Raw genomic sequence first — 22,574 nt, 5'->3', positions numbered from 1 at the left:
ACATTTAAACTAATGACAAAAAATACATACCCAATTAACGTACTGAATTCACAGCAGAGCAGCGGCAGGAGGAGTGAGAGAGAGGAGAGAGAGGCAGAATGCAATTTCTGCATTCTGCCTCTGCAATGGCAGATACTAATATGAAGAAGAAGGACTTTGCGCGACGAACAGTTGAATTCGTCGCGCAAAAAGCCGTCGCAAAAGGGCACTTTTCCGTCGCACAAAACAACATTTCCGTCGCGCAAATACGTGCCGACATCTGCTTTTTTGCGCGACGAAACATACTATGCGTCGCACAAAATTCGTCGCGCAAATTATATTTTTCGTCGCGCATGGTTTACTTTTCGTCGCGCAAAATTTTAATTTCGTCACGCAAGAACTCACCGGCATTCAACTTTTCGCGACGAAGAAAATCCGTCGCGCAAAAAAACATTTTATTCGCCTTTCATTTTGGCGCCAAAAAGAAGTATCCCTCGTTTTCTTACCCGACGGTACATTTTTTCGTCGCGCTAAGTTGTCTTTTGAGACGAAAACTCTCGTCGCGCAAATGTTTTACCCGCCAAAAAAAGGAGCCAATTTTCTGTCCATCTTTACGCGACGAAGCTTTTATTTGTCGCGCAATATTGTCATGCGCGACGATTTTTGTCGTCGCGCAAGATTTTGGCGCCAACAAAAAAAACCAATTTTTTTTCTATTACCTTTGCGCGACGAAATAAATTTAGGTCGCGCATACACTTTTTGCGCGACGATTATATTTGTCGCGCTAGTTTTCTGTAGTTTGCGCGACGGAAATTGTTTTTCGTCGCAATAGTGTTGTTTGCGCGACGGAAACTTCTTCGTTGCGCAAACTTTCGTCGCGCAAATAGTAAATCGTACTAGTGCCAGGAAGGAAGTAGGTGTTGTGCGCAGCGGAAGCAGATTGCACTGGATGTTGGATATGAAACCATTGAAACAACAAGAGTAAAATATGAAATAGCGAAAATCCAAATGACACAAGGATTTATATTGGTTCAACCCGTGTGTAGTCTACATCCAATTCGAAGACAGTAAGAAATTCCACTAGTATCCCAAAAGAGATTACAACCAACTGAGATTAACCCTCTCACCTATCCTAGGAATTACAGAGTTTAACTCTCACAGCCCAAATCCCAAATACACCCAAGTCACTCTCAAGCTAACCTCACACAAGAGCCAAGAACACAAGAATTGTTCTTGCTCACTAGGAAAGAACACGCTAAGAACAATACAAAGAAATAAACCTCCCACAAACACAAAGAACAAATGAAGAAGACTCAACCTTTGAAACGGCTTGATCTTCCCTCAACATCTTGTGTAGCCAAAGAGGAGTTTATCTCCACCTTCATGGTGATGCTCTCTAGTGTTTCTCTCTGTGTGGAAGTGTCTCTCACTTCTGCTTTAGCCTCTCTGAGCAATGGTGCTCACGGCACCTCCAAATAGTGCGGCACAAATGCCCACCACTCTCTTCTGACTGATGATCTCTCTCCCTTATGTAGACAAGTGCAGCGGTTAGCTGCAAGGAGATTCACCAACAGCTCCCACGTGAAGAGGAAAAAGAAGCCAAACCATGTGCTGGAAGTTATCATTACTGGTGACATAAAACAACCACTTGGAATAAACAAGGAGAAAGACACCAACTCTTTCTCAAAGTGGACGGCTCCAACGATCAAAGAAAGAACCCAAAAGTATTTCACAAATGTTGTAGCACACATGTCACCAACCAACTGGACTCCCCCATAAAATAATGTCTCAAACTATACATTGTTTAGGCACCATGATTTCTTCGTCTTTTCCATCTTGCTTTTGGCTATTGCCCATGCACATAATTTTATCATTCAAAAGACAATACTACCGAAAGCACTTGTGAAGCCAACAAAGTCAAGGCAGGTGCCCATAACAGAACACATCACATGTCATCAAATTTGAGCCAATTCCCACAGTAGGAACCTCAAAACTTGATAGAAGATTTAATTTCCACGCAGACAGTTTATTTGTTCACAACACCTCATCCATGGCACTTGTGAGAGCAGCTCGGAAAACCTCCTCTTCTCATACTTGTCGATATTATCGCTATGACGTGTTCCTGAGTTTCAGAGGCCAAGACACTCGTAAGACTTTCACTGACCACCTCTACGGGGCTCTTAACAACGCCCGATTTCACACTTTCCGAGACGAAAATGAAGTCAGAGAGGAGAAGGTATCAGCCCGAACTGCATAAAGTCCATCAAACACTCACGAACTTCTGTTATTGTGTTCTCAAAAAGCTACGCGTCGTCCAGATGGTGCCTTGACGAGCTCGTCGTGATCCTTGAAAGCAAGAGGCTCTCACCTGACCATGTCGTTTTTACCTGTCTTCTACGACATGGATCCATCCGACTTGCGAAAACAGACAGGAAGTCTTGCAAAGGCATTTGCTAGACACCAAAAAACCCAACCGTCGAACAAAGTGAAGGAATGGAGGGAGGCACTTGAAGAGGTTGCAGATCTGGCAGGGATGGTCTTACAAAATCAAGCTGATGGGTAATCTCTTTCCTACCACTTCTTTTATTTACAGTCTCTTTCTAAAGTTAAAATACTGAAAATGGACTTTTCAGTCTTTGTGTTTTTTTTTTTGCAAACTCACTCCTAAAACTAAATATAATTCCTTCCGACGGGTTACTATCAGGGTGCGTTAATTATAATATTTCTGAATTTTCCAATAAATGTTTTTAGGATAGATAACTAATCCATGAAAATCAAAATGGAACACAAATTTACAATTCCGTAAGAATGTTTTTCAGAAACCCCAACCTCATTTTAAGCAAATCAAACAAATCTGAAAGTTGGGTTTTTCAAATGAGAAGATGTGCAAAAATTGATGGAAAAATCAACTTAGTTGACGGATTGTACCATTGCAAGGATTTTTTAATTCTTTTTTCATTTGGTTTGCAACTTTTCAGACACGAGTCAAAGTTTATCAACAAGATTGTTCAAGTGATAAGAGAAAAACTAAGGTGTAGACCCCTAAATGTTCCCCACATCATGATCGGAATGCATTCTCGAGTCAACGAACTGAATTTATGGTTACAAGATGGATCAGATGATGTTGGCATATTTGTAATTTATGGAATGAGTGGAATAGGGAAGACAACAATTGCAAAGTTTGTTTATAATACAAACTTCAGAAGATTTGAAGGAAGCAGCTTCATTGAAAACATTAGAGAAATTTCACAACAACCTAATGGCCTAGTTCAAATACAAATACAACTTCTTTCTGATATTTTCATTGGGAGAAAAGTAAAAATACACAGTGTTAGTGAGGGAATGACTGAGATTGAAGATGCAATAAGCTCTAAAAGGGTTTTTCTTGTTCTCGACAATGTGGATCATATTAGCCAATTAGATGCAGTGATTGGGATGAAAGATAAGTTTTATCCAGGAAGTAAAATCATCATATATAACAACTAGGCGTGCAGGATTGTTAAAGGCTCATCAAGTTACTAAGGTGCATGCAGTTCAATTTTTGGATAACAAAGAATCATTGGAGCTCTTAAGTTGGCATGCTTTTGGCCAAGACCATCCCATTGAAGATTACATAGAATGTTCAGAGAAGCTAGTCGATCATTGCGGAGGACTTCCATTAGCTCTTCAAGTTTTAGGTTCTTCGTTGCTGGGGGAAAGTATAGGTGTATGGAAAAGTGCGTTGGAGAAATTAAAAGCAATTCCAAATGGTGAAATAGTAAATAAGCTGAGAGTAAGTTACGATTCTTTGCAAGATGACCATGACCAAAAATTATTCCTCCACATTGCTTGTTTCTTTATCGGAAAGGACAAAGATTACATTGTACAATACTAGACGGATGTGATTTCTATCCAATTGTTGGCATTCAAAATCTCATCGATATATGTTTGGTGATTATTGATGAATGGGACAAGGTGCAAATGCATGACCTGATTCGTGGAATGGGAAGAGAAATTGTTCGCCTAGAATCAAATGAGCCTTGGAAGCGTAGTAGAGTATGGCATCATAAGGACTCCTTCAAAATCTTGATGGAAAAGAAGGTAAGAAATATGAGTTCTTTGTACACATATGTTTTTCTTCTTGTAAATATTTTCCAAATGTTTTTCTCCTTTCCTTTTGTAGGGTACAGGAAAAATTGAAGGTCTTGTCCTCGACATGCACATGTGCCCTACTATAAACTCAAATCAGAAAGTCTTGGAAACCAGTGCATTTTCAAGGATGTGGGAACTAAAACTACTCCATCTTAGTCATGTACAACTTAACGGATCTTATGTAGAATTTTGTACAGGGCTACGATGGTTGTGTTGGACTAAGTTTCCTTTGGATTCTATACCCATTGATTTTCCTTTGGAAAGCGTTATTATTCTTGAAATGCAATACAGCGGTCTGAGACAAGTATTCAAGGGAGCAAAAGTATGTTACACTGTACTCTTTTCAATTTCTTTTTCATTTTCATTAGGCTTTTAGTTTGATAACAAATTATATATTTATAACAATTAACTCCCCACATTATTTTCTTCTGTACATTTTTCCCCTACAGTATCTTCCGTCCTTGAAGATCCTTGATCTCAACCGTTCTCATTCCCTTACAGAAACCATTGACTTCTCATATTGCCCAAATCTAGAGAAATTGGTTCTAGTAGACTGCACAAGCCTGATTTATGTCCATGGATCCATTGGAGACCTAGAGAGACTTATTTACTTGAATATGAAAGATTGCAAAAAGATTAGGATGCTTCCCAAGAACATTTGTATGCTAAAATCACTTGAAACATTTATTATATCTGGTTGCTCAAATCTGAAAGAGTTCTCAATTGAGATGTTGAGGAACATGGACTCGTTAAAAGTGCTTGAGACAGATGGAATTCCGATAAGTGAATTATGGCTAGAAAGAAGTTCGAGTATCTTGGGTTCTTTACCATGCTCTTTAGTAGAATTAAGTCTTTGGGAGTGCAATCTTTCGGATGATGCCTTTCCTATGGATTTTAGTAATTTGTTCTCATTGAAGAGACTAAATCTAGGGAATAATCCAATTGGTAGCCTACCAAATTGTGTCAAAGGATTAGCAAGGCTCGATGCACTCTCTTTTAGTAAGTGTACAAGTCTCAAATCGCTTCTCGGGTTACCAAAACTAGGGTTCTTGGATATCATAGATTGCATATCATTGGAGAAAATAACATATCAATTCTTTCAGTTAGAGTCGTCAAGCTTTCAAGTTCGCAACTACAACCTAGTTGAGTGGCAGTACAGGTATAAGTTACAACCCATTGGTGGAGTTGATGTAGAAATGATCAACCTCTTGGGATTGTGCAACTTGTTGGAATCAATGGCAACCATTCGGATGCACAAACCATCTTATATTTCAGAAAAGGATGATTGGAGTCCCGTCCAGGTGCGCCACTCTCTCTCTCTCTCTCTCTCTCTCTCTCTCTCTCTCTCTCTAATGATCACAGGAAATGGTTGACTAATATTGTCAGTTCTATTGCATATATATAGGGACTGTACGAAGATGGTAAATTCAGCACATTTTTTGGTGGGAATGAGGTTCCAGGCCAATTCAGCCATAAAAGTAGAGGGTCCTCAATATCTTTTACCATGCCTTTGCTTGATAATCACAGAATTAAAGGCTTGATCGTCTGTGCTGTCTATGTGAGTTATGGCTCTGATTTTCCTTACAATCATATGACTGGTTTTCAACGTTATCGTGGGCTTATGGATACGATTATTAGAGTCAGAAATAAGAGCAAGGGTCTGAAGTGGTACTATATGCCATCATTCTTCGGCATTCCAGGTGAAGGAGAAGACATGATATGGTTAAGCCACTGGCAGTTTAAGGATGAGCACTTGGAAGGTTGCGATCAAGTGGTTGTTTCGGTACGTATGGAACATTGCTTTCAGGTAAAGGAGTTGGGGATCCAGTTTGTGCAGGTTGAACAACAGAGTACCACCATTTATCCTGTTTATCCATGGGTCTTGAATCACCCAGGAGAATACTTGTTCAATGATGAAGATACAAGAGGTGTGTTGTTTATTGACGCATTTGATGATTTTATCCAACTATTTCCAAAATAAACTAAATTATAAAAATAAAAATAAAAAGACCCCTCCCCATAAATTAAATTAGCATCACAATCTGTGCTGTTAGGATAGGATATTCATCATCTACGGTGTTCCCAGGTCAATCCATATTTCATTTGAAAAATAAGTTTCCTCTAATTTAAATTGGGATTTTATGTTATTTTTGTATGTTTTTCAGATAATGAAGAAGAGCAACAGGATGATCGCTCAATTGCAGCCCCAACAGGCAGTAATAACTGCAGCAGCTGCCTCCATGGCTGGAAGGTGCTCATCACCGCAGCTTGCAAGCTCACGCTTTCTCTCTCACGCAGACAGAAGCAACAGTGAAAAAGCCGAGGCTGAATTATTTGTACATCGCTCAACTCAACAGCTGGTTAATTGCCCGACAGAGTGGCTTTCTCCCTTTATCCAATGGCCTATACACTATACTACGGAAGCTCGTTTCTGCTTCTTCAACCCAGACAAATTATTGAGGTCTGGAACCATAGAAGGGTCATAGGCTCCGGAGCCATGAAATTTACTATCTTCTCGTGAACTATACCTGCATAAGCATATTTATTAATTTCCAAAACAAATCATATCCACATAGGGAAGCAAAGAATTAACCTATACTGATACCTTATCTGTTGAAATATAAGTGTTTTAGCTGACATTATTTTGTATTTAGTTTAAACTAGCAAGGGTATCTGCACGGTGCTGCGGGTTTTAAAATTGTTTCAAATGTGTATAAAGTCGTAAAAATATGTAAGGAACATGGCTTTGTCAAATCTGTGCTGCTTGTTATGTTAAAACACTGGCCCTATTTATATATACATTGAGATCTAAACAGTGTCATTATGCTTAGTTTGGCAAGCTTAAGTTGTAAAAAATATTATGCAATAGCTAGGATTTTTAGAATCTGCGCAATAGGGTTAAAATCATTGAAAATACTTGCAAGAATACAAGGTATGACAGGACCCGCCCCAGAATTCTCCGGAAACCGAAGCGGACCCCGTCTTTGTTCCGACATCTTCCCGATGCAGGGCCCACTTACTAAGAAATCAAGACTTTCTACCAAAATTTTGGCAGAGTCTCCCCTGTAATTTAAGCAAACCCGACAAAAATTTCAACCTGCAACATACATAAAATAAAAAATATCCCAACCAGTAGCATGCTTTCATAATTCAACAAGTCATACTAAATGGCCTCCGACCTCACAAGTAAAATCTACCATGGGCAATAACAGAGCATCTACTGAATTTAGAGTACAAGAACAGTTGAGTAGAAGAAATTACTCAAATCCTAACTAGGAAGGTTCACAGTTCGAGCCTCGTACACCACTTGCACGCTTCCTGGAGCGACTACTGGCTGGGGGGCGCAAAACAAAAAACATGTGAGTGGACAAAAACCAGATTTGCAGTTAAAAACAATATAGTAACCCCACCGTGTAAAAATAATGCTCAAGTCATGCAGGTTCACAATTCAATATTTAATACTCAAAACATAATTCATTTAAAACTCTTCAAAACACAAGTCATCTCCTTCGTAAACCCCATTCTCTCAATCTTGCAACTCTTGCCAAACCACTGAAAAACTCTAATTCTTCACTCACTCAACTATACATATACATATAAATATACATATATATATAAATATAACTATACATAGCTATACGATATACTCATCACACTACCTAGGTACCGGAAAAACAATCCAACTGGGGGATCGTTTGACTAGTCCGCAGGATTTCCAGGTGCTATCCTGTGTCTAGGGATGAGCGGTCCAACTGGGGGACGAAACTCCAAAGCTCACACACCGGAACATCCAACGCCATGGGTGATGACCCTAAACACTATACAGAGTCTTTCCATACGCCGGAACATCCAACGCCGCATATGGAAAGTGTCTCACACGCTGGAACATCCAACACCGCTAGTGAGACGGATAACCTATTCTTCCCACACGCCAGAACATCTAACGCCGCGTGTGAAAAGTCTAATAACTGGAGAAGGTACTTACATAGTGTAATCATACAACTTCTCTCAACAACCCCTCATAATCAAATTCTTCCACAATACACTTCAACAACCCAAGTATCTCGCCTATAGATAATATATATATATATATATATACTTCCCCAAATTCCTTATAAAATACACTCTCGATACCCAAAATGCCAAACTCACAATATATTGCCAAAGCGCTATACAACATCAAATTCATCTCATGAATATAATATATTCAAGAAGCCATTAAAACATTATGCAAAAATCCTTCATCAATAAAACCATGCATATGATTGAAAACAAAGGCCACTCACAAATATTCCCACGCTGCTTGACCACGTGGGGGTCCTGCCTGCTAAGTACGTGCAGTCGAAACACCTATTTTGAGATACGAACCTTTAATTAATATAAAATTACATCGAAGCGAAAATCACAAATTAAATACTTAAATCCCCAAATTTCCAATACGTGCATGTTGAAGAAGGTATCCTAAGGTCCGATTACAGGTTTAGGAATCGTTCACGATTGTACGGCTATCGCTAACCCGCAAACTTTGCATTATTGAATCGGAACATCCGGGGCTCCGATTCATAATCCGTGAAGTCCCATACGGTCCTAGGAATATGTAGAACAACATATTTTAATTCGGAAAAGATCTAACTGTCAGAACCTATCGAACCCGGATAACACACTATATGCGAAAATTTGTTCGATAGTCAAATGACGTCCGAATTGAGATCCGCGAATTCCTATGCACTCGTGACAACCTAAGGATCTCATCGGGTCAAATTACAGCTTCACCAGCCGGCAGCGCGTGGGTGTGTAGAGTAAATTTCGGTGACAGAAAAACTCCACACCCGAGCTCACCCTTCCTATCCTAGCTTCTACTCAAGGTCAGGATCACTTCATTCAACTACGAGAAGGTCCAATTTCGGCGGCAACTGGCCGGAATTTCCCTTTGAAATCCGGCCAAAACCTAGGTTTTCAAATCGAAATTCTAAACTCAAAATTGATCCAATCGTACCCCAGAAACAGCTACAGCATGTAAAAAGAGGAAGAACCCTCACCTGTTTCACTGGGTTTGGGCGGCAAAGATGGCGGCGCTACAACGGCGAAATCTCAGATTGAACCAGTCGATATTGCCAGAAGGATTCGAGGTTTCCGGCGAGGAAAACCGGCTAGCCTTGATCGGGGCGACTAGACGAAGCTAATGGGATCAGTCTCGTGTCCTGCCGTGGCCGGAGCTGCGAGAACCGAAGAGAGAGAGAGTCGGTGTTGGGGAGAGAGAGAGACTGAGGAAAGAGAGAGAGTGCTGAGCGCACGCGAGGAGAGAGAGAGCTTAGGTGAAGAAAAAAAATCTGATTTTTACCAAACTTTTTGAAATATTTACAAGTTTGCCACTGATGATGTTTTAATCGCCAAATCTTCGTTACAACTCCGTTTCAAGCCTACCGCGTGTCTACAAATTCGTCTCAGTACCACCTACCCAAAAATACCATTCGTGGTTCCAAAATCCTTCCGGATAAGAAAATGACCAATTTACCCCTACCCTAAGGGTAAATTCGTAATTCATTTTTAAATCAATTAAAATAGACATTTAATTTGGAGTCGGGGTGTTACAAGGTAATTGTAGTATAAGTGCTCATGCAAGGTCGTTGTCTCCAAAGATTGTTTGACTAATTTGTAATTAAACTAACTCTTAATTAATAACTAAAATATATTTTATCAAAGATTTGAAGTTTATGAATTTGAAAAGATTAAATTAACACTAAAAGAAATCTGAAAGTTGGGAAATAATAACAACAAAGAAGAAAAACGTTTTCTTTTTAAAAACTAACAATTTAGAGAAACTAGGGTTTAGCTATCACCGTCGCAATCCTATGCAATTCTATCAATTACTTATGAATTTCCACATATATGCTTTAAAGGTAAGGTTTTCCTAATACATATTTTCCTTGTGATGTTCAGGCGAAAACATATATCTAACATGCAATCCGTCAGTGATGTTCAGATCAAATATAAACATGCAAGACTCATTAAGCTTTGTGAAAACCCTTTGAAAAATCATGCAACCCTTAAGAGCGTGATGTTCGCCTTAAGTGAACTTACAATTACTAATCACAAGAAGCCATCCTCAATTTCAGGGTGATGTTCTAACATAAATTGCATCAAATTACTTGTCTACATATCCTAATGGTGATCAATCATTAAAATAAATAGATAGTTTTAAACGCAATGATTAATAATTCAAAGCAAACATGCATCTATTCATAAGCAAATTAATAAAATTACATATTCATGCTAAGGCTTATGGCCTCACCCTAGCAATAGAAAATTAGTTATGCATACTTATAATTAAAATAAAAGAAAATATCATTTGAATTAATAGGAATAAAAACACCTTGAAGTAGAAGCTCTTCAAAAACCCTAGCCAAAGTCTCTGTTTTCCCCAGAATTGCATAAAAGAAAAAGTCCCCAAAATAGTTGTGAGAAAGAGCTTAAATACCCCTTAAAACCTAGCTGCCAATGTACAGCTTTTCTATCCCCACAAGGAAACTAATTAAAAATAAAATGATACTAAGAAATAAAGTCCAAATTAGATTAGGAGAATCTGTCCACAATCTACCCAGCCACGTTTTGACCTCAAATTTCATCCAAATCTGGCCCAAGATAGCTTGTTTTAAAGTTAAAAATATTTTGAACACTTCTCCAAAAGGCTACGAACCCATCCGAGGTCATCTTGGGCTCCAAAAACGCAATAAAAGCCCAAAACATCACTATTCCAGCATCGCACACTACTCCTTTATTTTATTGCCAGAAAATAACCGCTTGGTAGAAAAATCTGAAATTTCAAGCTAAGTGGCTCACAAACGTCCTCCAACTGGAATTACTCCAAAATTCGTCCATTTGATTACGTTTTACTCCAGAGGAAGTCAAAAGCCCTATATTGAAAATATAATTCAAAGTATCAAAATTCTTCCAAAATATTAACCAAAATATATTAAGAATAGGGTTAAATATATAATATAAAAATACCCATCAAAACCCATGTTTGGTAAGAGATAGGATTAAGTTGAATAGGATTGTATAGTCCGATGGGGAAAAAAACATCAGACTCGCTTGTCTAATATAGCGAGCTCGAAACGTGGTTTGCAAAATAGTGTGGGTGCTATTTTGAACACGCGAGTCTGGTTGGATACCACCACCACCATGACGCTAAGACCGTCAGACCACCACCATCAAATCCATAACCAGCCACCATAAACCCAATCGAATCATCATCATCACCCAATCAGTCAATCGAACCATCACCACCACCACATAACCAGCTCAACCACCATCACCGCCCATTCGAACCACCACAACCATTAATTAGTAGAACTAGAGAGAGAGAGAGAGAGAGAGAGAGAGAGAGAGAGAGAGAGAGAGAGAGAGAGAGAGAGAGAGAGAGGGTTGATGGTTCAATTGGATATGCGGCAGCATGAAGAGAGAGTGAAAAGGAGGGAAGGAAGAAGAAAAGAGAAAGGAAAGAATAGGAAGAAAGAAAGAAAGAAAGAAAAAAGAAACGGCCTGGGATAGAAGAAAGAAAAAAAAATGGGCCAAGGAAGAAAAAACAAAGGAGAGAAGAGGAAGGAAGAAAGAAAAAGGAGAACAACGAGAAAAAAAAAAAGAGATAAGATAGTTTTAGTCATTAAAAAATATTAATATTTTCTTTATTTTCTTTTTGTTTATTTTTAGGTCAAAATCCTTAATTAAAATTAAATATTAAAATTATTAGTTTTAGTCCGACACAACACCAAACATAGATCTTCACTATTTTTACAATCCAGCTTCTTAGTTCAACACAGCATCAAACGTAGGTCAGTACTTAATCTAACTTAGTCCAATCCTAGCTAATCCAAGATAGTCCCATAATTTAGTCCAGTCCATGATAGTCCGTCATATCAAACGACCCCTAAAGTACTAAAATGTCAATGCCACGTCAACACACTTAATGGTATTGCGGACGGAAATGGTAAAGTGAGAAAATTTCAGCAATTTTTAGAGATTCTAGGGTTAAGTGATAAAATTTCAATTTCATGGAGCCGTTTTAGGGGTGAAATAGTGATGAAGCCTTTTATTAATCATGGTAAATTTTGAGGAATGAGAGGTTGGAGAACATTTTGGGGTGTTGTTATAATATTTTAACATAAATTAAACGGAACTGGATGGAGGTGGCACATTAGCACTAGAAGAGAAGTTTAAGTGGTAATTGCTAAATTTTTTTCTTTGGGTGGTAAATGCACACTCCTAATAGTCCACATGGTATATGTGCAAAATTCCCTAAATTTTTAATATTTAAAAATATTAATTTACTCTATTATCCTTATTTAATGAAAAGTTTTCATTCTTAATAATTTCATTAATCGATGGCAATTTTTGGTATTTTGAATATTTCACCATTCTCTACCTATGCTTTATATATATAAATAATTTTTTTGGTTGTATATTACATAAAGAGAAAATATGAGAATATTTTGTAAAACGTGAAATCTTATCTCTCGTATTTCAACATTTTTGTAAAAACAACCAAGTATAAATTTAAATTTTAGGTGCTAATTTTCATTTCCAAATTTTAGCAACATAAATATGAATATGTTTTGATTTAATTGTAGACGAGTTGCTAATGGGGTCTACTACTGTTGGTCCTTTTTTCCGTCAGGTGCTCCCTCTGCCGGACGCGGGGGTCGGCTTGTTTGGAGGAGCAGAGAGGTCGCTGGATCAACACTAATGCCCCAGTTGATGCTTCTTGTTGACTCGCAGTGAGAATTCTGCTAACTTCTGAAAAAATTTGAAAGTTGAATCAGCTTGACAGGATCGAGCGGGCTCGGGTAGGGCCCTGTCCCTTGACTTCTCTCGACTTTGATCCGTGTGGTTGCGTAGGCGTGCCACTATTGGATATGAGACTAGTCCAATAGACCTGGTGTGGGGGAGTGTAGTGAGTTGATTTGGTAATGCTCGCGTTTTTTCTCTGGACCTCTGCTCAAGCCATTGTGCTCCAAGGGGGGTACGGGTCTAGATTAGTTTATTTCTATACCTCAGCTAAAAGGACTTCAATATTCTTTCATTTGTGTGTGTCAGCTTGATAAGTATGAGCAATACCTGATCAAGCAAGGGGAGAAACCAAAATCATGGTTAGTAGTACCCTGTTTGGGCTTAACAACCTGATTTGAAATTCGTGTAACCCTTGGACTAGGCCAACAGTCAATTCGGGCCCAATGGTGTAATTCGGGCCCAACTCCACTTCCTATCTCTTGGACCAATACAGCCCTATTCGGCCACGGATTTCTCCTTTGGGTCCGAATGATGAATTTAAAAGTGCAAAAGCTGGAAATTAAATTTATCTACCGAAACAATTTATAATATATGTACGTAAGCGATTAAATGACAAGTGCTTAATGAAAAGTTAAAATGGATTCTGCAATCCCTTCATCTAATCTTAACTTAATGACAAGAGGAAGACGGGGGTTCTTTTTAACTAATCCATTTGACTAATCCAAACATAAATTACAAAACAAAGAAGGACTGGAGAATTCTCTATCTAGTTAGATGATTATATGAATTCAAATTGATCATTTTAAAAGAAAATCATACCATGAAGATGGCAGAGCAACAAAAGACGAACGCAGGAGTTGTCAACTGGCTATCTGGAAATTAAGCAGGCTGGTTGGAAAAGATCTTGAATTTTTCAAGTATTTTCGAGACGTTGCATCTAGTTTGGAGAGAGAGTCATCTTCTTCTGTGACGGAAGCTCTTTATTTATAGGCAAGGAGAGAGCTTGCAATGATAGAGGCTGAGAAAGGATATTTGGTTGCTGCCCAAAGTCAGCTGTCGATTCGCTGATCTGAACTAGTTCATAGGAGGGATGATGGAACGTTTCTGACAAGAACTGCTTGTCCTTTTTGATAATCCTTTGACTTGAACCTTTTGTACTCGAAGATCTGGTTGGCAGCTTGGTCCTTTTCTGGTTCTGGTGGCTTTCGTACAGCTTGTTTCCTTGCTGGGCGAGAAGAGAGTCAGGTCGTCATTAATGGTGATAACCTCATTCAGACCCTCATGTGGGTCTATGTATAACGGTCACCGATCTTTTTAACTTTAGTGTGACTCAAAAGTCTGGGCTTCCTGTTCATGGGCCTTGGACTAACTTCTTTTATACTGACGGCCCTCTAAGTAACGGGGGTCCTTTGGTTTTGAGGAAAAAAGACAGGTTGTTGGGCTTGGGTCTTTTAAAATATTCTTTTGAAAAGTAAACCAGTTTTGGTCCATTTACAAAAACTGGGTACAAACAACTATAGTATAAAAGGACTTCACTTGCATAAGTAGTCTCAAGTTCGAACTCTCGTGGCACCTTGATAGTGTGTATATGAGAGACCCCACCAACATTATGATGGAATATTAATACCACGAATTGTTTTATGGATATCAAAAGGCACAAAATGGCTTCACTTTCCCCAAACAAACCCTATTCCAATTTCGTACAATAATATAATTACTTCTTTGAACTTCAAAAAAAAGACTTTCAGATATTTCCTTGTAATGATTTGTACCCACCAATTATCAGGCTGACAGAGAATTTTTCAACCTAGTTCTGCTAAAGCACCATTATTAACATATTCCAATTTTCTTATACCTAAACCACCCATGATACTCCTGAGTTTTTCCCTTTTTATTCTAATTTTGAGATTATGAGGCTTAATTCACTAAGCATAAACTGACTCAATTTTGATAGAAGCGCAGGGCCAGACCTTTCTGTGCTCCAGAAATAGAACCTTTAGAACAGAGCCTGGATTCTCTGGGAGGGCAACCAACTTGCTCCAATGCAGTACAGTAACCAGGATAAGTGAAGTTCAACAAGACTTGAGCAATATAATAACATACTAAATAAGAAATATGACATCGCACTCTCAGCAAATACATTGAAGAAATAGATTGGAATTAGATACCGCGATGCAATGAGTTTAGGGTTTAGGGTTTAAAAGTTTGACTTGGCAAGGTAATTAAGAATTTAACACAATCCATTGTGTAGAGACTACCAATTATAAACGATCACCCAGTAGTGCTTCACTTGAAATAATTTCTTCCTCTAAAGTACTCCTGAATTTTCTAGTCATGCCATTGAGGGGTCCCTGTTAGTAATCCGGGGAGGACCACTGTACTTCTGAAATTTAGTGCCTGATAGTGATGGGTTTTGAAGTACTTCCTTTATTAGTTCTACAACATGCATAGCAGTAAGAGGTAAGGGGCATCATCACAACGGGGAATTGCTGCCATCTGATGTCAGTAGCACCTTGTATAAATCTGGGCGTCGATCACGGAATACTCCCCAACTATGTCTCTTCCATTTGATTTTGTCCAGGTCAAATTGTGCTACTAGTACAGCTTCCTCTTTATCATTAGCAGTTGCAACAATTTCTCCAGTGGGTCCTGGACATTAAATAATGCAAATCCAAGTATTTCTTAAAATTCACTTCAATCAACAAAGGATTGGTTTATTGAAGGTAGTTTTAAATAAAAGTAAGGAAAAATACCTGCAATGAAAGAGTTACCGTAAAATGTGATCTCACTCTTTCCATGCTCAGTCTCAATTACCTCTTTCCCTATGCGATTTGAAGTTACTACAGGGACCTGAAATTCATCAAACAAAGATTAATTAATTTTTCTTGGTAGCAATTCAATAGGAAAAAAAAACTCTCAATTCGTTCCGATTTATATATTGCATCTTTGATTGGCCATTATTGGTCCAAGACAGTCACCAGTTTAGAGAATAGACAAACTAAACCCAACTCCAGACATAAGCAGCTTGAAATGACAAGGACAGACAAGCTAACTTTAAACCAACTGAAGTACTTTCTAAATCCAGAAAGTAGCCGAACTACTCTTAAGATATTTACCACATTAGCCCCAGCATGCCCTTGCATTACTCGCCTCCAGTGATCCCTAGAATCAAGTCCTCCATCTTGAGGTTCAGAACCAATAGCAGTAGGGTAAAACAATATATCTGCACCTTGAAGAACCAAAGATCGGGCTGCCTCAGGAAACCACTGATCCCAGCAAATTGCTGACATGAAATGAAGTACTAGCAGAATAAGTTTCCAGTCTTCCCACAAAATGTCATTGGTCAACATACACGCCACTATTCTCAACATGATTTCTATTATCTAACAGATAAAGATTGCAGAGTTCAATGAACCACAGACAATATTGAAGATATGCCAGCTTTTGAAATGGGCAGCTGTTGCCCCAAGAAATTCATCTAAACTCAAGAAGCAAATACTTCAAATTTTCTCACCAACTCCAATTGTGGCGAACTTGGTCTTGAAAACCTGCTTACCAACAAAATTACATCATCAATCACCACCAATGTAGAAGCAACCAAAAACAGCATTATATATAGATTGTAATTGTATTAAGCACCCACCTTGAATCCAGTGTCACCTGGATTGAAGTAGAACTTTTCCTGGTAGCCTGCAGCAGAAAAATAGTGGCTTTTATCATAATTACAAGATGAGATCAAATAAGAGGAACATTATGCGACTTGAATACCTGGTCCGTCTGGGATGTGGGATTTCCTATAAAGTCCAAGATCTGCCCCATCAGCATCAATAATGGCAATTGAGTTGTAATGGGCATTATTTGCCTCTTCAAAGAAGCTAACTGGTATTACCACACCCAACTCTTTTGCAATTTTTTGCATCCTACAGAGCATGCAATAAAATACATAAGTACTACTGCCCAAAAAGTGTTCCCAAGTCAATTAAGAACCTAATTTTTTTTTCCCTTCATTTTTCTTTTTAAAGGTTCTTCTGGTACGTTAGTAGCACAATGCAGAATCCAGGATGAGGACATCTAGGAAGATCAAACCGAAATTGAAAAGCTATTTCCCATTGCTTTCACCTAAGAATTGTTGGATGATCTTTGTAAGGCTTTGCTCGCTGAAAGAAGTCCTCCCTTTGCGCCTGACAGAAGTAATGTCCCTCAAAAAGTTCCTGCAACAATCCAGCACCAATCAAAAGAAAAGACCACATATAAACTATCACAATTTGCATTCAATCATAAGTGCCATGGAAAAAAAAAAAGAACAATTTTAGACTTTAATCACAATGCTTCTTGCTCTCCACCTTTTAGGCTCACATTGAACTTTGCATATATAACTCTAATTTGGAATTTGGAATTTGGAATATCAAATCATAATAACTTTGAGGATGTATCAGTATGAGCATGGCAAAATGAAAACAAAACTATGAGTTATAGACCTAGAAAGAAACTTCTTCCAGATTTGAAGTGTCATACCTGTATAAGAATGATGTTTGCACCCTTTGCATGAGCAGCTCTAACCAACCTGAATGGAAATAGATAATGAATTCCACTTGTTAGTTTAAATTAGGCCCCAACTAGATCCAACTCCATATAATTTTTAGAGGGTAAACAAAAACATTATGCTTATTTAATCTCAAAAAAGTGTCATAACCCAAGTTCAAAACGGCTCACTCTCCTGGACTAAACCCAACACTCACACACCCATCTTCTTGACTAAGAAGAGTTTCCAAATTTAGACACTAACAAAAATATTCCTTCCAAACTTCGGATAAGCACAAACAGTTTTCCATGTAATAGTTCATTGCACGTTCAGATGCATACTTTTAAGTAATCAAATGAGACACATGCCATGCTCGAATTAGATTTGATCAAAATCAAACTGTTAATAGAACAAAAGCACAGGGCAAGTAAGTACAAGACATTTCATATTAATCATTAGATTTTCATCAACACACACACAATCATGTTCAAATGTTTACTCTCGAGTAATTTAATGAGACTTCACTGGATCAAAGTTCAACGGTGAATTGAACAAAAGACTATTATCCAGAGCAAGCAAACTATACCTTCAATCCGCCTTAATGCGACTAAAATCCGCAACAACCACCCACTTTTACTCTTATGGAATGGTGGATGGTATTGGACAAATTGAGAGGAATGGCAAAACAAACAAACCCGTACGATTATACAATTAGAGTAATTTTCTGGCCCCAAAAACAAGGAGAAACACTGGCAATAATTAGGAAGATTGCAAAAAGAGGAAGAACCCCGAAATTCATCCAGTGCAAAAATCTCACTCAAGGAAAACAAGATGATAACTTTCTGGGTTTGGTTATTCAGTTCCAGAAATGCACATACCAAGTTCAAAATGAAATCTTTAACAAAAGGGTCTTTCAATTCAGCAAATTTTCATTGATCAAATAACAGGCCCTGCTTATGCTCGCTTAGCCTATGATGTTAACAAGATTAGATGAATGAAGAGAAAGAAGAAAGTACAAATAGAGACCTTTCTGCAGTTGCAACGTTAGTGGCGACGTCATCGGTGCAAGCGAATTGCAAAGCTGAGACCATCACCTCCCTTTTATCCTTCTCCATTTTTCTCTCTGCAAACTATACTCTGAGGCACTGAGAAGAAGAAAGAAGAGTGGGAGTGCGAGCAAGAGCAAGTGGGGTCTGTTAAAACCCGACTTCGCTTTCTTTTAAAATAGGGTAAATTGCCGAAAACCCCCTGGACTATTTCGACTGTCAAAATGTCCTCCTGAATTATTTTATTAGCTAATTTAGCCTTCAAATTAAAAGTAATTGCTAATTTCACCTCTGCCGTTAGTTTTTCCCTAATTCCATCTAAATGCCCGTCAAAAACACCACGTGAAAGGCATGTGAGCCGTCTGATGAGGGTAATATCACCATTCTATACCCTCAGCCCTCAACCCCCTTTTATTAGAACGAAAGAAGCCCCTATAGCCTTCGTTTCAGACATAGAGATTCGACAGAAACCACCCCTTCTTCACAGAACCCACCCTTGATGGCAGAACCCAACCCTATTTGCAAGCGTTCCAACCTTCTCACGTCACTAATGTTCATCAATTTCACGAAGAAGAGAAGAAATTGCAGTTGAAGATAGGATGCATAGGAACAGACGTGCAGCTTCTACCGAATCAAGTTCGACCACTTTTATTACGGAGAATGATATGATGCGTATTTGCCGGTGTGGATTTGAGGCTGAAACGATTGTTTGTTGGTTTGATGAAAATGCAGGGAGGAGGTTATATGTGTGTTATAGAGAGAAGTATGTTGGTGGCTGTGGTTGGAAGGCTTGGAAGGACCAAAAATGTCTGAGCAGGCCAAACATGTCATATGTCGATTGTTGAGACGAATCAACTCATTGGAAGAGAAAAGAGCTAAAGACAAGACGATTGTGCAAGAGCTAAGAGACAGAGAGGAAAAAAATTTAAGGCTGCTGCTGAGTTGTTTGGTTGTGATTCTGTTGTTGTTTGTTTTATTAGTTAGTTTTTCATTTGGTTGAAAGTAGGTTAAGTTTTGATTTGGTTGAATGTAGGTTAGTTGATTTGGTTGAATGTAGTGGTCATTTTGTGCCTTATTTTGGCTTAACAAATGCAGCCCCATTTGGTTGAATGTAGTGGCCTTTTTGTGCCTTGTTTTGGCTTAACCAATGCAGTGGCATTTTGAATATTTGGTTCAATGTACATATTGAGGTTAAATGTGGATTGCACAATTTATGGATGAGTTTGAAGTTTAGACCAAATATGAATTTAGTTCTTGTAAACTCAATGATGGGTTCGGCTGTCATTCAGCAATGTCATATTCAAAACCAAATTAACCTACCACAACTTCAATATAAGCATAGAATTGTATTTTAAGCTTGTTTAAATTGGATACTTACCCTTTGGCACAAGCCAAGGCAAAATACTTATAAACTACAAACATAGTACAACAAAAGCAAGGGAAAGACACTAATCCAAAATTACAACAGAAACAGAATTCATTCAAAAGAGCCATCTGTTCAAAATATACATTCCAACCCAACCTAAATACATCCAAATTCCATCCAAAATGGCCATCAGTTCACAATATAGTAGGGGAACTTCTACTACAAAATATATATTCCAACCTTGCTTAATCATCCAAAATCCATCCAAAACAGCCATCTGTTCAAAATACACACATCTACCATTCTATGTATTAAAAATATACATTCCAAAATCCATCCATCATGTATTTTACCTCCATGGCCTTGCCCTTTTTGCAGGGGATTTGAACATTTTCCCTTGTGGGTTTTGAGTGACATTGCTTGGACCTGTTTGTGAAGCTAAATTGCAAAGAGCTGGTTGTGAAGCAATATTGGTTCCACTTGATTGGGTAGCAACATTGGTTGGAGTTATTTGGCTTGCAATGGTTGCAGTCCTTGTCAACCCTCCTCTAATTGCCTACAAATGAAATTAATCACAATTAAAACAATTGAAATGAATCACAATTAAAACAATTGAAATTAATCACAATTAATCACAATTTCACATCATTTACCTGTTCCTCTTCAGATTGATGGACTGAGCTGGTTCCTCTTCCTCTCATTCTCCCTCTGCCTCTGCCTCTTCCCATATTGCCATCTACCCTTCCACAATTAGTAGCATTATGGCATTCTCCTCCACAAACTGAGCAATGGATTACAATTCCATATCTCCTAAGCTTAGTGGCACCCTTTGGGATCTCATCAATAGGTCTAGTCATTGCCTTCTTTAGCCTACCATTCTGTTTGTGAAACAGTGGGGGTTTAATTGGCCTATGCCCTGATTTCCATCAGTTCACAATATAGTAGGGGAACTTCTACTACAAAATATACATTCCAACCTTGCTTAATCATCCAAAATCCATCCAAAACAGCCATTTGTTCAAAATACACACATCTACCATTCCATGTATTAAAAATATACATTCCAAAATCCATCCATCATGTATTTTACCTCCATGGCCTTGCCCTTTTTGCAGGGGATTTGAACATTTTCCCTTGTGGGTTTTGAGTGACATTGCTTGGACCTGTTTGTGAAGCTAAATTGCAAAGAGCTGGTTGTGAAGCAATATTGGTTCCACTTGATTAGGTAGCAACATTGGTTGGAGTTATTTGGCTTGCAATGGTTGCAGTTCTTGTCAACCCTCCTCTAATTGCCTACAAATGAAATGAATCACAATTAAAACAATTGAAATTAATCACAATTAATCACAATTTCACATCATTTACCTGTTCCTCTTCAGATTGATGGACTGAGCTGGTTCCTTTTCCTCTCATTCTCCCTCTCCCCCTGCCTCTTCCCATATTGCCATCTGCCCTTCCATAATTAGTAGCATTATGGCATTCTCCTCCACAAACTGAGCAATGGATTACAATTCCATATCTCCTAAGCTTAGTGGCACCCTTTGGGATCTCATCAATAGGTCTAGTCATTGCCTTCTTTGGCCTATCATTCTGTTTGTGAAACAGTGGGGGTTTAATTGGCCTATGCCCTGATTTCCTCTATAATTGTTGGCTTGGCATTGGTGAAATGTAATTGCTATAAGCCCTATCATAAGCTTCTCTCTTATACACCTCATTCACATAACTCATTCGGTCCTCTGTTGCCTTGATAGAGCAACCATTGCATGGCAACATGGGATACCACAGAGATCCCATTTTCTACAAGAGCATGAATGAGTATTTAGATCAACTGCATATTGCCCACCAAGCATATGGATGACTTGAAACCTGTTTCCACCTGCATTCTGTGCAATGCATGAGTCACTCTCTTTCAATTCTTCTCAATAATCTAAATATCCTTGGCCCAACTCTTTGAGTCCATTTCACCTCCTTTTGTCTTGCAACTCTCAACATCAAATAGGTTCTTATCCTTTCCACCATCGTGATTATTGGTTTATCTCTTGCCTCCAAAATTACTGAATTGAAGCATTTACATAAATTGTTCAGCAGTATATCACACTTGGGCCCAGTAGTAAAATGTGACATGCTCCAATGAATTGATGGCCTTTCCTTAAGCCATACATGAGTTAGGGCAGATATTTCCATAATATTGTCCATCTCAACTTCCCACCAAGGAAGTGTCGTACTTCTAGTAGCAGCTCATAGCCTCTGTTTAAGTGCCAAACTACCACACCCAACAAGTTAGGAATTATTGTGCAGATGCCTTACACAATGCCTATGTTCAGCATCTGGGTTTAAAGCCTTAATTGTTTGCCCCAGTCCTTTTTGTTTGTCAGTGATAAAAAATCACCCATTTCCAGTGCCCCTTACCCCAACATTATTGAAGAAAATCTCTAAAAACCATGTCCAAGTGTCTCTGCTTTTTGTCTCCACAACAGCAAAAGCTATTGGGAACATGTCATTGTTGGCATCAATCCCAACAGCACTTAAAAGTTGTCCTGGATATTGTCCTTTGATGAAAGGCCCATAAAAACCAACCATGGTTCTGCATCTTTCAATAAAGCCCTTCCTCAGTTAAGCAAAACATAAATAAAGCCTCTCAAAAACTGGATCATCTCCCCTCAGTGACGTCTTCACTAAAACTATGCTTTCTTGGTTTTTGCCTCTTAAGCTCCTCACAATAATCCCACAGCTTTGCATATTG

At 38.5% G+C, this 22,574-nt stretch overlaps 2 protein-coding genes and 1 pseudogene across 2 annotated transcripts; 2 read left to right on the top strand and 1 right to left on the bottom strand.

The window, feature by feature from the left end:
* LOC18774994 lies at nt 2,030-4,158 on the top strand (annotated as a pseudogene).
* LOC18772595 lies at nt 4,567-6,826 on the top strand. Its single transcript, XM_020566856.1, has 3 exons — nt 4,567-5,411; nt 5,516-6,038; nt 6,276-6,826. Exons 1-3 carry the CDS (start codon nt 4,728-4,730, stop codon nt 6,422-6,424), a joined length of 1,356 nt encoding a protein of 451 aa, XP_020422445.1. The 5' UTR covers nt 4,567-4,727; the 3' UTR covers nt 6,425-6,826.
* Nucleotides 14,964-18,644, bottom strand: LOC18774187 (N-carbamoylputrescine amidase). Its single transcript, XM_007205577.2, has 9 exons — nt 18,446-18,644; nt 17,413-17,461; nt 17,017-17,108; nt 16,666-16,817; nt 16,541-16,587; nt 16,412-16,445; nt 16,014-16,180; nt 15,651-15,747; nt 14,964-15,546 (listed from the first exon to the last, which is right to left on the bottom strand). Exons 1-9 carry the CDS (start codon nt 18,532-18,534, stop codon nt 15,371-15,373), a joined length of 903 nt encoding a protein of 300 aa, XP_007205639.1. The 5' UTR covers nt 18,535-18,644; the 3' UTR covers nt 14,964-15,370.

Source organism: Prunus persica, chromosome G6 (genome assembly GCF_000346465.2).
Source record: "Prunus persica cultivar Lovell chromosome G6, Prunus_persica_NCBIv2, whole genome shotgun sequence".
Taxonomy (NCBI): domain Eukaryota; kingdom Viridiplantae; phylum Streptophyta; class Magnoliopsida; order Rosales; family Rosaceae; genus Prunus; species Prunus persica.
The sequence above is the reverse complement of the archived record's forward strand: the minus strand, read 5'-3'. Positions and strand labels throughout refer to the sequence as shown.